This window comes from Nannospalax galili, unplaced genomic scaffold, assembly GCF_000622305.1.
Source record: "Nannospalax galili isolate Female #2095 unplaced genomic scaffold, S.galili_v1.0 scaffold115, whole genome shotgun sequence".
NCBI classification, from domain to species: Eukaryota; Metazoa; Chordata; class Mammalia; order Rodentia; family Spalacidae; genus Nannospalax; species Nannospalax galili.
In genome coordinates this window covers 309127-322112 of record NW_008340588.1, presented here as the reverse complement: position 1 = coordinate 322112, position 12986 = coordinate 309127, and the positions used below count along the sequence as shown (strand labels likewise).

The 12986-nt window shown below is 38.8% G+C and overlaps 1 protein-coding gene across 7 annotated transcripts in view; it reads right to left on the bottom strand.

The window, feature by feature from the left end:
• Hecw2 (HECT, C2 and WW domain containing E3 ubiquitin protein ligase 2) overlaps positions 1–12986 on the bottom strand; it is a 416509-nt gene that overhangs the window by 135478 nt on the left and 268045 nt on the right. For all 7 annotated transcript variants that reach the window (XM_029564734.1, XM_029564735.1, XM_017798837.2 and 4 more), the window contains one exon: positions 1391–1498. In XM_029564734.1, coding sequence (XP_029420594.1) covers positions 1391–1498 — 108 coding nt within the window. The remainder of the gene's footprint in view (positions 1–1390; positions 1499–12986) is intronic.

The following is a 12986-nucleotide window of genomic DNA, read 5'->3' as shown; positions in this document are numbered from 1 at the left end:
GCCTGCCTCTGCCTCCCGAGTGCTGGGATTAAAGGCATGTGCCACCATGCCCAGTGAAAATATAATTAAAAAAAATTTTGCTTTCATCTTCAGAAATAAAATTTGTTTGCCTTTCCCTCATTAGAAGTCCAAACAAAGTGAAATAAGGGTAAGCCCTCAAAGGAGGTAGCCCGGGGTTATATTATTACAGGGCTTACTTGAATAGATTTAAAGGAATAAACAGGTCAGTACTAACTACCAGGAAGGATAGTGGGAAAAAAAACAGCTAGTACCTTCAATGCTATTCAAAGTAACAGATGCTAATATTTTTTAAAAATATTTTATTTATTGTTTTTATTTTATGTGTATTGCCTGCATGTATGTTAAAGTGTACTCATGTCCTACAATGCTCGTGGAGGTCAGAAGACAGCATCAGATTCCCTGGAAGTGGAGTTATGGATGGTTGTTAACTGCCATGTGAGTGCTGGGAATTGAACCCAGGTCCTCTGCAAGAGCAGCAAGTGCTCTTAACCACTCAGCCATCTCTCCATCCCCAAGATGCTAATATTTTAAATAACTTTTTATATTATAGAAGTTTTAGAACCCTCAATCAGCAAAAATATGTTTGTAGCAAGCTCTCAAACACGTACTTTTAAAACTTGATAAGTTCCTTTAATTTCTAGTGTTCACAGAATCTCTTATAAATAAATCCCTTGCATAAGAAATATTAATTCTTAGCACTCAACAATTATGAAAAAAATTAAAAGCTCATATTTTCCTTACACTAAAGAGAACATGTGAAAATATTAAAATTAACTTGGACGAAGTAGTAGATCATTTATTACCAATTTCCTTCCATTCCCATCTATAAAAAGGTATTGCTACCATGTCCTCAGGAACATAAATATGTGAATATAAACACCTCATCCTCTACACATACTTTATCCAAAACGAATGGGATAAGATAGCACTGAAGAACTATGTACTATACAAGCATTTGTATTTACAAATGAATACGGCATAAGATGAACTGGGTAATTTTCTGATTCCTAGTATTGGCCCTTGATGGCAGTATGCTCCAGACTTTCTCAGCCATATTCTATTCACCCACATGTAAAAAGCATTCTGATGCTGGTAAAAATGAGATATGTCATAGGTATATAAAATTATTAAATTAGCCAAAATCTTAAATTATTCTTTCTGCTTCCTAAAATTGATCCAATTAAATATGAATTGCAAATGGAGATACAATCTCCAATGAGCATTTTCTAAAACAATATATTTTCCAGTATGGAGTATCATGACATAAATATATAAATAATGAAACTTTTAAAATAACATTCAGAAATAAGTCCATAAATTCGTACATATTTATATAATACTCAATTCTAAGACTGTATTTCATACTTACGTTCCATGAAGTAGGGCCCAGGCTCAATTCTCCATACAATTTGTCCTTTTTGAGTTCCAGTCACACCCCTGTTTTTAGAATCCCAGAAGTTGGCTGGAGAATTCTCATCTGGTAAAATCAAAGAAATACTTTTAGCTTAATTATAACCTGTCTTTTCTTAGCACAATACAAGTTCTAAAAAAGCAGAGAAAAGATAAAAAGGAAACATGAATGAACATTGTTCTTAATGACTACCTCCCAGCAGATTCTTACCCTGAGTTTTTCTGTTTGCGTGTATTTGGGGAAATGGGGAGGGGATGGAGTGTGGGAAGAAGATAGCATCTTTGGACCTGGCCACGTGGTTGAAGTTGCCAAACAACAGTTCTGCAAGGAACAAAGGGTGGAGTTGTAGCAGCTTCAGCAATGAGCTGATTTGTAAGAAAGGGGCTGAGGTGAGCGCCATCTATGAAAATTTTTCCCAAAACCAAGTGAGCAAAACTGCGAGAATGCAACAGAACTTAAGACAGGATGAATGGAAGACTTGAAGACAGGAAACAGTCAAGAAGCAGCTCTGCAGTAACAGTGCTCAGGAGACACCAGTCAAGCCAGCACGTCCCAGGACAATCATCATAAAGGCCAGGGGCAGCAAAGCTCCAGCTAATATATCAGAAAAGAGATAGTGTTTTGGCTTTCAGGTGGAAGAAATAAGAGTAAGCCAGAGAACAGGCCAGGGTGGCATTCCTGGACTTTGTACCCTCATGCCACATATACACTGGGGTAAGTGGCTGACATGCTTACAACTTAGGAGAGGCAGGGATACTCTGGGTGCCTCTGGTCCTGCTCTGACATGCTGAAGGCCAAAGGGATTCACAGTCTATAATTTGTTCACATTCTAGCATGAAGCTTTGCCTTATCCACTGAAAAGTACATAGTAACCCTGGTTTTTCAAGTCACATGTACCTCAGGACTTTAAGAGTTGACACAAAGCAGTCAGGACAAAAAAAGAACTATAACAAGGCTGGAAAGATGGCTCCGTGATTAAGAGCATTGGCTGCTCTTGCAGAACACCCAGGTTTGATTCCCAGCACCCACACAGTAGCTAACAACTGTCCGTAACTCCAATTCTGGGAGATCCAACACCCTCTTCTAACCTCCACTGGCATTGCATGACACAGGTGCACTTACATACATGTAGGCAACATACTTATACACATAAAAATAAAAATAATAAAATATTTTTTATAAACAAAGGAGGAGGTGCATGACCATATGGAAAGAGTCCTACAGGCTCCTGGGAACCTGCTCATATGATTCTAAGGCAATGGTGTCAGCATACACAAGTCCCATGCAACTCAGGGAGACAAAAACCCAGCATAGAATTAGGAAAATGAACAACAGACCTCAATCTTTTCTGAAGAAATATTGGCAACTGATTGCTGCTACATCAAGTGCTGATCTTCCTAAAACAAGGGACCCTAGATAAGCTGACTAGACTACAGTGGAAGGACCTTCACTGGGGAATGTCTTGGGACACTGACTTGATACAACAGGCAGTAACAGAGATGACAGAGTATATGGGCTCCAGTGGAGGGGGCTAAGGAGGGGATGGGGGTATAAAGATGATTAAGATTGCTTAAGATGTTCTGTATGAAATACAGAAAAATTCAATAAAAACAAATTTTACAAAAGAAAACATGCAACAAAAAATGCTGGTGAGGATGTGGGGGAGAGAGGTATTGGTGGGAATGTCAATTATTCAAACCACTGTGGAAGTCAGTTTAGCACAAAGGTTCCTAAACTATTAAATATAAAACTACTATATGATCCAGCTATGCTACTTCTGGACATACACTCACAAGAATCAGATCTAGCTCAGTAAATACTCCCACATGCTCATGTTTCCTACAGCATTATTCACAGCAGCCAAGTTATAGAATCAGCCTAGGCGCTTGTCAACAGATGAATGGATAAAGAAAATGTGCTACACATATACAATAGAGTTTTATTCAGCCATAAAGAAGAATGAAATTATATTGTTTGCAGACATATGGATGGAACTGGAGATCACCTTGTTATGCAAAATGAGGCAGACTCACAAAGAAATACCTCATGTTTTTTTTTTCCTCTCATATGGAATTTGGGTGGTTGGGGTGATACATGAAAATAAAAGGGGACTTTTAGGAATGTGGAAGAAAAGCTGGTCCCTTAAAACCCATGCTTAAAATACACCATATATGAGCATTCAGATTCAGAAGAACACAGACACCCCACATATCAGGACATACAGAGCACAAAGGTGACAGTAATCCTCCACATGGAGAGGACAGTCTGGGCTATTCCTCATGAAACAGTGTGTATCAAGTGTGAGATACCCATGCTGTTGATATTGTGATTATTGCCCATGCTATTAATATTGTGATTATTGTAGATTGACTTTTTCTGATAATATTTCTCATCTATCTATCTATCTATCTATATCTATCTATCTATCTATCTACCTACCTATCTATCATCCATCCATCCATCTATCCATCCATCTATTTATCTATTTTTGTAGTTCTTGTGCACATTCATGCCAGGCAAACACTCTCACTGAAATATATTATTCTTGATTAATACTAACATCCTGCCACCCAGTGTCAATTACTATTAAGTGTAAATGTAAAGTCCCTAGAATTACACCAGTTTAGGAACAAAGAGTTCAAATTATTTTGCTGCCACCCCTACCAGCAGCGACCCGGATGGACAATCCTGGCCACACCATGTTAAAGGATGTTCAGAGTACCTCATCCTTTACTTTGGTCCAAGAAGACCAGTATGAATTGGTCCTTCAGATTACAACTTTTTCTTTTCAATAGGTTAGCATCTATTTAAGATGCAATCAATTATATTCTATCCCAAGAATACTTGTACAGTGCTGGCATTTTTCTGCTCCGATCTTTTTTTCCCATACACTTTTGAGGACAAAAGTACCTTATATCTGGTTTATATGAATTCTTATTTACCCTCACTGCCTACCTTATGTGATTTAGGCTTTTAAAGATGTCCCCACCACCAAAGAAGAATATCAACTGTATAAAATGTTATACCAAAGAATTCTAAATCTCCTGCAAGTGCAATACAGAGGAATTATAAATCTCTTCCTATGACCAAGTAAAAGTTCTGACAGATCATTAACAAAATGCTATTGCTCTTTAAAACCTATTACAAGTTGGTCCATTTACACTTGGCTACTTTCCTTTTCTCTGTTAATAATTCCAAGTCTATCCTACTGCTTTCACATTCCCTGCCTGATTACCATGTCATTGGGAGTACAGTACCTATGCTTCCTACAGCACCCAAAGGTGGGGGACATTCAGCATGACTGCCCTGGGCTTTTCAAGTTCCTTTATATCATCTTTCCTGTGCTCAGGGCTTCTGGTTGTCTTCTTGCCCAGGTTCTGCTCCTCTGCATGACAGTGCCATTGACCCATTCCCCCTCAGTATCAATTACCTTCTTTCATCTTAACCTTTAACCTCTCCCCATCAACAGGCCTTCCACTCAACCCAAAACACACCAGCTTCCCTAGCCTGCCTATTGCTTTCCTTGTCCCCTTCCTCATCTCATTATTTGTCTTGTTACCAGAAATAAAATGTCCATTTTATTAGAAAAGTGTATATTCTTGCTTCTCTGAGAAAGAAACTCAAGTATGAACCGAAATCATGAAGGGATAAAGATTTAATTAATTATATTTAACTTAGACTGTAATTGTAAAGAATAATTTCTTGAAATTCTCTTTTCAAAAATCTACAAAAATCTAAAATAAGATATAGCTTCAAATTAAGGAGTTCTCCATATTTCATTCAGGTATGAGTATGAAAATTATTTTTAACAGATTAATATTTTTTAGCCAGATGTAGTGGCACATGTCTTTGATCTCATCACTTGGGAGTCAGAGGCATGTGGATCTCTGTGAGATTGAGGCCAGCCTGCTGCTCTCCATCCTGAGTTCCAGGCCAGCTGGGACTACAGGTAGACCTTGTCTTAAAAAAGTACAAGCAAAGAGAAAAAAGATTAATTCTTTCATATACTTAAGTTTTAGATTTACAGAAAACATCCTATAGACTTTCATTATAATAAAATGATACATAGAAAACATCACCAGACATATCAAACATATCCAAACATATTTTGAATTTTTAAATGTTTCTATATCTACATGACTCTAAAACCTTCAAATAATTCTACAGAGAAAATTTTAAAAATGTAAGCAAAACCTTTCAAATTCCTCACTCTTCAGCTAATCAACCCAGGGAGTGAGTAATAGAGGAGAAATCTAAGGACAGGGATGCCATGATGACTGCACTGGATGAATGGAAAGTCATACTCAAACTTCTTTTTGCTCTAAAAATGGTTCTATCATCTCTCTCTACTTCCTCAAAAACAAAAACTTGTCATAAACATATAAAATGACTTTCAATTATCTTTTGACTACAAATTGAAAATATGCCTTGATAGTGGATCACAATGAAGCAGACTCAATCCTAGCTGCTTTCAGGAATCAGATACCCAATGAGATTTGAGATTGAAGAGTACTTTGAGACTGAGAGAAAACTACACTTTGAATCGAAATTGCCGACCTAAGCCTGGGCTAAGTACAGACCTTCAGCAGGGACTGCACAACCATAAATGGTGAAAATTCCCTGCATGTGTTAAACAGTTGCTGGACTCTCACCCTGATGTTGAGAACTCTGACAATGACTTGAGATTAGAAGCACTTCGGTGTGTGGGGGGGTCTTCACAACAGAATGTACCAAATAGATTAGCAATTTTATTAACAAACTTCTTCATTAGTTGGAAAGCCTAGCATTGCTTTTTAACCCAATCTCTCTAGATGCCCAATTCATTATATCAAAGCATTCTCTGGATGGAATAACATGTCAGATGTGCTCAGAGATCACAGTGGTACTAGGCCATGCAGTAAGAGTGCACCACACAGGCAAGTGTGGCTTGGGAGCTATTTACATGGCCATTTTCTTTCTTTTCTTTTATATTTTATTATTATTTTCATTTTATGTGTATGAGCCTGCATATATGTGTTATACAATATACAAATGTCATGCAATGCCCATAGAGGTCAGAAGAGGGAGTTGGAGCCCCTATAACTGGAGTTATAGATAGTTGTTAGCTGCCACAATGGGTCCTGGGAATTGAACCTGGGTCCTCTGCAAGAGCTGCCTGTGTTCTTAATTGCTGAGTCATCTCTCCAGCCCCATATCCATTTTCTTTAGATGCCAGACTGATGTGCTGAGAAAAATGTGCCAGAGGGTGCTTGAGAAATGTCTCGGCTGTTAAGAAAACTTGCTGTTCTTGCTGAAGACCCTGGTCCAGTTCCCAGCATCCATATGGCCATCTGCAACTCAAGTTCCAGGGGATCTAATGCCCCTTCTGGCCTCTGCATTGTAACACACATGGTGCATATATACACATGCAGGCAATACGCTCATACCCATAAAAAATAAATATTTAAATATTTTTTAATATTTTTATTTATTATTTTTATTTTATGGGTATGAGCGTATTGCCTGCATGTATGTGTGTGCACCCATGTCGTGCAATGTCGTAGAGGTCAGAAGAGGGTGTCAGATTCCCCTGGAACTGAAGTTAAGGACAGTTTGTAGCTGCCATGTGGGTGCTGGGAATCGAACCTGGGTCCTCTACAAAAGCAGTCAGTGCTCTTAACCGCTGAGCTATCTCTCCAGCCCAAATATTTAAATATTTTTAAAGGCATGCTAGAGACAGGAAGAAAGGACACTAATGGACTATCCTAAGATTAAAAAAAAAATCAACAGAAGTTAAGCAAGAAGAGCTCATGACAGGACTGCAAACTTTGGGCTTGGGGACATCTGTGCATTGAAAGGACTATGGAAAGCTGCCTGGACAGGGCACTGCTTGCTGCCCAGGACAGGAGTCCTGTCATAGAGGAGAGGAGCAGTACCCGGTTGCTGAAGTCACACTGATTTCCACCTGGTCTGGAGAAGATGCCTTCTTGCTTTCTCCTGTATAGAACTCTATCCCTAAGGGAGGAGAGCATTGGAGAACACAAAATGCTTCACTTGATCGATCCACGCTGGGGAACACAGCACGTCCGAACTATAGAGAGACAGAACACATACAATTCTAAACATGCCAGGTGGAGACAAGAGGCTCTGCCAAGCAATTTCCTATGTAGAATGTGGAACCTAAACTAGTCCCTTAAATGATCACATTGAGAAGGGAGGAGACGCTGAAAGATCAATGAGCAGACATACCTAGACTCTTTTCAACAAATACCTCTCAGGAATTTCAGGCCTGACAAAGAATATAAGATAGTATGAGGCAGTTCAGAAATGTCTTATATAAAAATCAATTCCAGGCACATACTAATGTTGATGTGTTGAAACATGCCTCTGCTCTGCCCAGTGGCTCGCTACTTCTTGGGATGCCAAATTTCGAATGAAGGTTTGAAATACCCTGCAAGACATGGCCACCCACTTCCCTTCCAGCTGTGGCTCTGATTTCATTTCTCCTACCCTTGCCCTCTCCTGCCCAATCTACTGGCCCATATTGGCCTTCTGATGTCGTCCAAGGACTGGTCAGGACCTCATGGTTCTTGCTCTGGTGGTTCTATCAGTCTAGAACTTTCCCGCAGTTATGCTGATGGCTCAGCTCCCTCTTTTAGTATTTTTGTCTATGCATCACTTCCTTCATGAGGCCCATTCTGACCTCCTATTTAAAATAGCAGCTGCTCCTCCAGCATTCCTGGGTTATCTTACTTTGCTCAGTTTCCATAACCTGATCTCCTTCTAACACACTATCCAACCTATTTATGCATCTGGTAGACTATCTTCTCCCCAGAATGTAAACTCCAAGCAGCCAAGGATTTTTATCTGTTCTGCTCTGTGAAGAATCCCAAATGCTTCAAGTGTACATGATCATCCTATTCAGATTTGATTGAATGAAGGACACCTTCATTTGATTCTATGATAGTAACCAAATATTAGTATTCTATTGTTTAAAATATACAAAAGAGAAACAATGTTCTCACCCAGGACCTCATTTTCTTTGTGTGTAACCCAATGAGTTTCATTAGAGTTGCTTACAGAAACAGGTGAGGGGATATTTATAGGAACATGGTTACCTCACCAGCGGCTAAGAGATCTCCATCTTATTCAGAGATGAGGAAAATAAAGACAGTATTTCAAATTCTATAATAAGCTTTATTAGACTATTTGACAAGATCGTTTTAAATTCTTCATTAAAGCAAAAATTTCCAATGAACATTCGCACTTAATTCAAGCACATTGCTGAGCTGATGTTCAAATTTGCAATTAACAGTGAGACAGATCAATATACAAAAAGATCACAAGGCAAGTTTAGGGAAAAGGTCTTTGAAACATCCTAAACAAGTTCTTTTGTTTGTTGTTACTGTTTTGTGGTACTGGGGATCAAGCGAAAGCTTTGAGCATGCTAGCAAGTACTCTACCACTGACTTGCATACCAGAGCAGGAGGGTCTTTTTAAACAAAAACTTTCAGAGTGTTTCTAGCAGAAAATTTACATTTTTTTTCCTAACCAAATTCTTTCTTATACAGGATTTATAAGAATTCGGTGTTTATTATTTTTCTAGGGATTGAACCTAGGGCCTTGTAGATGCTAGGTAAATGCTCTGTCACTGAACTGTAGCTAGTCACTCCTTTTTCACATTTTATTTTTGAGATAATAGGGTCTCACCCAGATACCTAGATTGGCCCTAAGTTTGTACAGCCTAGGCAGGCTTGAATTTTCAGTACTCCTGCTTCAACCTCCTGAGTGGCTAGGAATATAGATCTGTGCCAGCAGACCTGGAAGACAGAAATACTTGCATAATATTTCAAGCAAAAAAATAATAACTAGTGGTTCATATATATCAACCAAAAAAATTCTGTATTTGGCTATTGTAAAAATATATAATAAATCACATTGTGAAAATAAAGTAAGTTATTTGTAATAAGTTATATCTAATTTCATAATAAAAGTATCAAAAAGAACCAGGTGTTCTTTATAAAATTTGGTTAAAATTTTCTAGCCACTCTCAAATACAAATAGTTGTCAGGACATCATTTTTTCTAACATACTGTGTAGACTATTTCCAGAAATCATCTTCATATAGTGAATGCAAACTTAAGCTCCTCTAAAAAAAAAAAAAAATGACTGGCTGTGGTGGTTTGAATGAGAATGTCCCCCATGAGCTCCAAGTATCTGAGCATCTTGTCCCCAGCTGGTGTCACTGTTTTGGGAGGTATTAGAAGGTGTGGTCATGCTGAAGGAAGCACATCACTGGGAGCAGGCTTAGAGCGTTCTTAAGTCTTGCCAGATCTTGAGTTGCTCTCTTTCTTCCTGTGCTACTTGAAGATGTGAGAGCTTAGCTTCTGTTTCTCTTTGAACCATCTCTGCCAACATACCTCCCCATCATGATGGATTCTTACCCCTTTGGAACTATAAGCCCAAATAAATTCTTCCTTCTATAATTTGCTTTGGTTAGTGTTTCTATCATAGCAACAGAAAAGTAACTAATATAGTAATTGGTACCAGAAGTGGGGTGTTGAAGAACCTGACCATGTGGGGTTTTGGAAGAATGTGGAAGACTTTAGAAGTTTGGGCTAGAAAAACAGTTGATTGCTGTAAGTAGAGCATAAAAGGCCATTCTAGTAGGGGCCTGGAAGAAAGCAGTGCTGAGAACAATGTAGTTTCAGAGGGAAATAAGGGCTTAAGCAGCAATTTGGGATATTTTTGGCAAAGAGACTGGCTGGAGTCTGCCCACAGCCAAAAAGCTTGCCTGAGGCTAAGTTGAAAAGCCATGGACTAATTTCTCTGGCAGAAGAAATTTCAAGACAGTCTAACACAGAAATAGTGGCATGGCTATTAATGATGACTATTATGCAGCTCTACAGTGGAAAAAAGCAAATGGGACAGAAAGAAATACAGAACACACAGTAGATTGAAAAAGAGCAGTAGGAAGATTAGTGTTGGGGTGAAGGCATGAGCTATAGGAGAGGATCTCTTTGATAAGGAGATTAAAGTGATTAAGGAGAGGCCTAGAGGTTTGTACTTAAACAATGGAGAGAGTGCCTTCAGGGCAAGACCACACCCAGCTAAGTGTGGCTGGCATTTAGTAGTTTATTAAACACCTTGGCTCAAGAGCTAGTTTAGGCTCTTCTAGAGAATTGAGAAAAATGCCTCAGTTTCAATCTTCATACTGAGTCTGTTATGGAAGAATCCTATCTCTAAATAATTTCCATGAAAAAGAGTAGCATAAACAACCTTTTTTAGCAATCTATAGATTCAATGGCACCTCTATCAAAATCCCAATAACACTCTTCGCAGACCTAGAAAAATCAATCCTAAACTTCATATGAAGCCACAACAGATCAGAACTTGTTAAATTAATCCTAAGAATAAATAGCAATGCTGGAAGTATCACAATACTTGACTTCAAATTATACTACAGAGCTATAGTAGTAAAAACAGCACACCACTGGCACAAGAATGAACATGCAAACCATTGGAACAGAGGACCCAGAAATGAACCTATAGCTACAGCCACACCATTTTGTTCCTAAGAAAAGTATCAAAAACATACATGGCAAAAAGAGCCTCTTCACCAAACGGTGCTGGAATAAATGAATATCCACTTTCAAAACAGTGAAATAAAAACCCTCTCATTCTGTATAAAAATCTATTAAAAATGGATTAAAAGCCTTAACAGGAGGCCTGGAAGTCTGAAACTGCTAGAGGGAAACAGGAAAAATACTTCAAGATATAAACCTAGGCCAAGAGTTTCTGAAAAGGACTCCAGCAGCTCAGGAAATAATAGAAAGAATTGAGAAATGAGATTACATCAAGCTAAAAGGCATAGCCAAGGAGACAGTCAGCAGGGTAAAGAAATAGCTTACAAGATGGGGAACAGTCTTTATCAGCTATTCACCAACATAGAATTACTATCTAGGAAATATACAGAACTCAAAAGATTAAACACCAAAAAAAAGTTTTAAATCCAACCAAGAAACAGGAAATTTTTTCTTTTAACTTTATTATTTTTACGTGTATGCATGTAGGTAAGTGCACCGGTGTCGTGCAGTGCCCACGGAGGTCAGAAGAGGCTGTTGAATCCCCTGGGACTGGAGTTACAGACAGTTGTTAGCTCTGGGATTCAAACCTGGGTCTTCTGCAAGAACACCCAGTGTTCTTAACCGCTGAGCCATCTCTCCAGCCCCAGAAACAGGAAATTTTTACAAGCGGTCAATATAGGTATTTTTAAATGTACAAAATCCTTGATAGGAAATGCAAATCTGAACTACACTGAATTCCATCTCACCCTATGAAGAATGGCTATCATAAAGAAAACAAAACACAACCAGTGTTGGCAAGGATGTGGTGAGGATGGGAAAGAAACTCTTACACACAGTGCCAGTCTGTCCAGTTACTATACAAATCAGTATGAGGGACTGGAGAAATGGCTCAGCAGTTAAGAGCACTGACTGTTCTTGCAGAGGACCCAGCTTTGATTCCCAGCACCCACATGGCAGCTACAAATCATCCTTAACTCCAGTTCTAGGGAACTCCGAAGCTCTCTTCTGACCTCTGCAGCATTGCAGGACACGGGTGCACTCACATATGTGCAGGCAATACACTCACACACATAAGTTAAAATAATAAATAAAATATTTTTAAAAAATCAGTAGGAAAGTTCCTTTAAAAGGCCTGAAAATAGAACTGCCACCTGACCCAGCTGACCACTCCCAGCAATATACTTGAAGGAATTTTAAGTAAATCAGAGAAGAGTTGCATTTTCCTACTTACTATAGCAGTATTCACAGCATGTGGAGTGAGACAACATGCCCATCAATAGGTGAATGGATCAAAAAACGTCTGCACACCATGACGTTTTATTCAGCTATAAAGAAAAATGGTATTGGGCAATTTTCAGGGAAACAGAACTGGAGATCATCTCATATACTCTGCATGTGAGGAAAATAAAAGTGACATTTGTCCCGAGTCTGGCTGATTTTGCTTTAAATATATACGGAGGACAAAAGAAATAAAGTGTCTGAAGGAAGAGGGAGGTAGGAACAAGAAGAAATGGAAGTGAAAAAGGAAAAGCCAATCTGGCCTATTTTCTCTTTCATGCAGAATCTAGATGCTAAAGTGTGAATGTGAAATGTCCCCCACAGGTTCCTACATTTGAACACTTGTCCCTGGTAGGTGGCACTGTTTTAGGAGGCTGTGGAAATGGAGCTAGGAAGGGAGCTGGTTGCTGGGGACAGGCCTTGGGGGTGTTGAAGCCCAACCCATTTCTAGTCAAGCTTTCTCTGCTTCCTGGTCAAAACTATGTAACAAGCAGCTGCCTGGCACACACTTCTGACCACCACAGACATTCCTTTCCGGCCATGATGAACTGAGAGCTCTGAATCAAGAACCAATAAGTCCTTCCTCCTTTAAGTTAATTTTGACAAGTACTAGGTTCACAGTGATGAGAGAAGTGCTTTAGTTTTCCCATTATTAAAAGTCTGGCATTAGTTTTCACCTCAGAGAAAACGATATATATATTAATTATATA